This window comes from Mandrillus leucophaeus, unplaced genomic scaffold (genome assembly GCF_000951045.1).
Source record: "Mandrillus leucophaeus isolate KB7577 unplaced genomic scaffold, Mleu.le_1.0 Scaffold663, whole genome shotgun sequence".
In the NCBI taxonomy this organism is placed as follows: Eukaryota; Metazoa; Chordata; class Mammalia; order Primates; family Cercopithecidae; genus Mandrillus; species Mandrillus leucophaeus.
Genome location: NW_012107175.1, coordinates 1,645,403 through 1,650,113, shown reverse-complemented (window position 1 = coordinate 1,650,113; position 4,711 = coordinate 1,645,403). Strand labels below are relative to the sequence as shown.

Sequence of the window (4,711 nt, the reverse complement as noted above, 5' to 3'; positions counted from 1 at the left end):
ATGTACATGTTGATAATATATTTTCTATAACAATGAGCAATGGGGGTAACTTCAACTGCCAAGGAACAGCACAGAGGACAAACAAATCATTTAATTATCCACCACATGCCAAACTGCAGCTCATTTTGGAGAAAGGACATTGGTATAGTGGAGATGAGGAAAGCTGCCAAAGGTCCCATGGAAAGTGGAAGGTAAAACCTAGCTATGAGCCTACAAAGTCCTCAGGCTCACTCACGCAGCTTTGCCTTTTTCCTTCAAGGCCCTACAGACAATGCTTATACTTAACTTATGAAACTAGAAGCATATACTTGAATTTTGCAAAATTCTATTTTTTTATATGCCACTATCCCGTATTTCTTACCATCTTCATTTTCATCAAACACCGGTGGTTTGCTTGAAGTGTTGGCTCCCATGGTTGAATCTGCCCAGACCTGGATCCTTGAGTTATACTATCCTGGCAGAAACACCCATCTTCACTCAAAACATGTCCTGAAGCCTTAGTTGGATGTCTAGGACAGGAAAAGAAATAGTATCCTAATAATATCCTATACTCTAGGCACCCTGAGTATAAGACTGTGGCCGAAACATAAACCTCATCTGTATCACTGTAGTGAAAACTTTTGTGTTTGAAAACCAACCATGATTTCAGAATGAAAACATCAAGCGACAGGAGAACACACTGCATGGCTCATCAACAGCAGACCTAGACTTACAAAATGGGAGGAAAACAACATATTTTTCAAAGTATGTAGAAAGTGTAAAATGAAGTCAGCGATACTTTATTCAACAACTATAAAATAAAAATATTGTTGAGAAAATATGCTGATTTTATACTTTCTTGTTACTGGGTGATCAACAACAAAAACTTTCTTTTTTAGTCATAAAGATGCACTAGCTATCTGTTTCTGCATACCCTGGAGGGTACTACAATGTAAAAGAAGCAAGTTCTGGGTTGGACTTGACCACACCAGCAAATTGCTGAATTTCAATATATTTCTCTTTTTCCTTCTTCTGAACTTGGAGAAGATAATGGTCCTTTCCTCAATGGAGAGTTGAATGTGATAGACATACATTTAACTCATTATATATTAAGTTAAATGTATAATACACACATATATAACTCTTTGTGTTGTATTTATATATTATTAACTCTTTGTGTTGTATTATATAACTGTTAATATATATCAACATATGTTTATATGTAACATTTATATATATCAACTCTGTGTTGTATTATATAATTCTTAATGTATTGAGCTACATAAATGTGTGATATGCATACACTTAACTCATTATATATTAAGTTAAATAATACACATATATGTATAACTCTGTTATATCATATGTATGTTATGTTATATCACATTTATATATAACTATGTATTGAGTTACATAAATGTACGATATGCATACATTTGACTCAGTACACAAAACATTTTCATAGCATAAGTGCTCAAAACTGTTAGCCACTCTGAGGCTCAAATTAAATGATACGTGTGAACAAGAAAAAATCGTGAAAAAAATATTTATGGCTTTGCTCCACTTTAAAACATAATGGTAAAGAGAGGCAGCATCCTGTGTTCCTGTCCTAAAACTGACACTGATAATGCCTTTGGTCCAGTTACCTAACCTCTCACCTCTAGAGTGGGGGAAATAACAGTGTCTACCTCAGGAGTGACAAGCTGGGATCCCTATAGGAGCCAGGCAGATGACGCGAATGAGTAAGCCAGACTGGGCATTTAACATTAGTGCACTGGGTAGACAATGGTGACTTTGGCTCCATCCAAATAAAGTAATTGCACTCAGATCAAATAGATTGTCACCACATGGAAACATAAGCCCAGATCTTCAGATCTACCCCCAAAATGGAGTAAAGGTCTAGATTTTGTACAAAGTAATATTTTAAAATTCTACTCAGATATCTGGCTTAAGGAAATTTCATGCTTAGCACAAATATGGTCATGGTTACAGATAATGAGACAATGTATATAAGGTAATTGGCACAATGCCTAGCGCATCATATGCAAAGAATGAATGCTAGCTCCTGCTATTTCTAAGAGTAGCAGAATTTCCCTATTGCATATTTTTTAAAATAGCTGATTTCCTCCTGAGCTGTTTACATGTGAAGGGAATATCGATTACAGGCAGAATTGGAGAAAGTGTTAAGGATGAGTTATTGAAAAAGAACTTACGAAACCCCTAAGCAAGTGTAGAAGAAAAGCTCATTTTCCCACTAGGAAAATGTAAGTAAACGCTTCATTTGGAAGGCAGACTCATTAAGGAAATGCTAGTTTTCATACTAAAAGCCAACTGCTGGCAAAATGCCTTATGGACTTTAACAAGAATCATTAAATAGAGAGCAAAGAGAGTCAGCAATTAGGAAGTAATCAATTAAATGGTATGGGAGAGGGAGTGGGTAGGGACAGGTGGTCACAGGTGGCTGAAGGAAGCTCAGAGGAATTATTGAGACCCAGGAAGATAGAACTCAACCATTTCTCCAGGATAAAAAATCAAAAGGAGTTTAACTCCAGCGGACAAGGGAGTTAAGAAGTAAGTGGGATGCACTTTTTATTGTGAGTGTTTTATTGTGAGTTAGGGAGAAGCAAATGGGGCGGCCTTGTGCTTTATTATTGCATTTATAATCCAAATGAGGGTTAGTGTAAGGACTGAACCACTGATGGCACTAGAAAGAGATGAATGGTCCTAAAGAGAACATTAATTTTAAGGAATTGCAGTTGTTAACTGCAGGCAGAGGCTACATTCTCTTTTGTTTTGTACTTAAAACCTGAGTACATGTAGTTTTCACACCACACCCCAGTCCTGTCATTCTTACATCTTCACACCTCAGGTTTTTCTCAAGTAGCCCATCATCCTGCAACATAAGATATACCAAGCACTGACCTTGCAAGTTGTCGAATCAGAAAGAGAAAGAGGAAGGAATATTATCGCAATTTTCCATGTTTCAGAATATCATCCTGATGTGCAGACAATTTTGTTCACCACGGTCCCAGTGATTTTTTAGTGGGAAGATAATATGCAAACAGGGAACCATGTTTGCGTGTGTCTGGGGAAGGTGGAAGCAGCTGGAACTACTGAGTGGTCGTTTAGTATCTTCTTCATTGCACCTAACATACACAATCCAGTTTAAAATTATTTTTCATTTTCTGTCCCATGTGGATAACCAAATTCGATTTTTTTTTTCATATTCAGAAAGAAATCTACCATTCTCTGGCAGGAAAATGGAGACACATCCTTTCCACTTTGCTGAAGAGCCCAATAGAGCTATAGGACTCTTTTACCAAACCCCTAGCCCTTCCTGATCTGCTGGCGCTAAGTCTGCAGTGTTACCTAAGCATCGTTTTGAGATGTGAAGAGGACAGCTACCATCCATGAAAATGAAAATCCAAAGCATATGAAATGTTAAAGGAAGAGAAATTTGTCTTGCAGGAACACAGGGAGTTTTCAGAGTCTACCTTGACCTGGCTGATTTTCAGATTAACTGGGAACTAGTTCCCTAATACCAACCTTTCATCTTTGGCCTGTAATTTGGGGGTTGTCAACAGGTAAACTTCTCTAACCACCAAGCCTCCCTAGATAAGGAGGTGTGGTCTTCTAGGATTGGAAAACAAAGGGGGCGATGCAAGAAAGTTGCAACTTTTGATTGAACATTTTAGATTTCATCGTCACGAATGTGCATAGAAACAACTTATTTGTTTGCATTTGAAAAACAGAACGTCTTAGAGTTTAAGAAATATTTCATACAGGAAAAAACATGAAAAATGCCCAATAGCACTCAATTAACAATTGTTTATATTTGGTCCTCTTTATATCATCATTTTTATTTTTAAAACATTTTAGGGAAATATTATTTCCACTTTAACCCTAAAGTCCAATTGATTTCCCTTTCACACTTTCCAAAGACAGCCACAATCACGGATGTGATATACATTTCACAGTCCCCGTTCTACGATTTTACAAACATGGCAAGTGTCTTAAAATAAGTCACCTAAATGGCGCGATAGAGTGGATATATTTTGCATCTTGCTGCGTCTATCTACCATCATACTTCTGAAATCTAGGTATAGGCATGCTGATCCCTACAGTTCTGATTTTAGCTTTTTAAGTGCTGCATAGCAGTCCGTTGTGTGAATACACATTACATTTTTTAAGTCCCGGGGGAAAAAGTCCTTGTGGAGATGAAGCCATCGTCAAAGGCAGCTAGGTTTTGCTTGTTTAGATGCTGGAGGACAAGCAGAAACACCTCCACTCACTTGTCTCAACCCAGCAAATATTTATTGAAGTCTGTCTGGCTCTGCACATGAGTCAGTGCCAGGCAGGGAAACCTGGGTGGAGTACAAAATAGCTAGAATTGGTCCCAGCCTGCATTTAGTTTTGTGAGTTACCTTGATCAGCAGCCTTTGTCTTCTCTTCTCCTTGCACTTCCTAGCTTCCCATCAGTACCCTTAGTTTGTAGGTTTATTGTTATTATTTGTTAAATCTAGACCACCACTCACCTAGTCTCGATTCTTCCTTCATTCCTCGCATGAGGCTCGGAGCGATGCTTTCATCCAGGGAGCAGGGGCTAAGAGAAGAACTCCAAGAGCAAGGAGCAAGGAAAGGCACCTATCTGCCTGGAAGCGGCGGCGGCTGCGAGCGCCAGCCTGGGCTGGGCTGCGCTAGACTGAGCTGGGCTGGGCTGGGAAGGCACCTG

General features: G+C 38.6%; 1 protein-coding gene across 1 annotated transcript in view; it reads right to left on the bottom strand.

Moving 5' to 3' along the window:
• Positions 1-4,711, bottom strand: part of LOC105554912 (serine/threonine-protein kinase 32A-like) — a 102,372-nt gene extending 97,661 nt beyond the window's left edge. Inside the window, exons 1-2 of the mRNA XM_012001553.1 lie at positions 4,515-4,711; positions 362-509 (exon numbers count right to left, since the gene is read on the bottom strand). Of these exons, the coding sequence (XP_011856943.1) occupies positions 362-413 (52 nt within the window). The 5' untranslated portion in view covers positions 414-509; positions 4,515-4,711. The remainder of the gene's footprint in view (positions 1-361; positions 510-4,514) is intronic.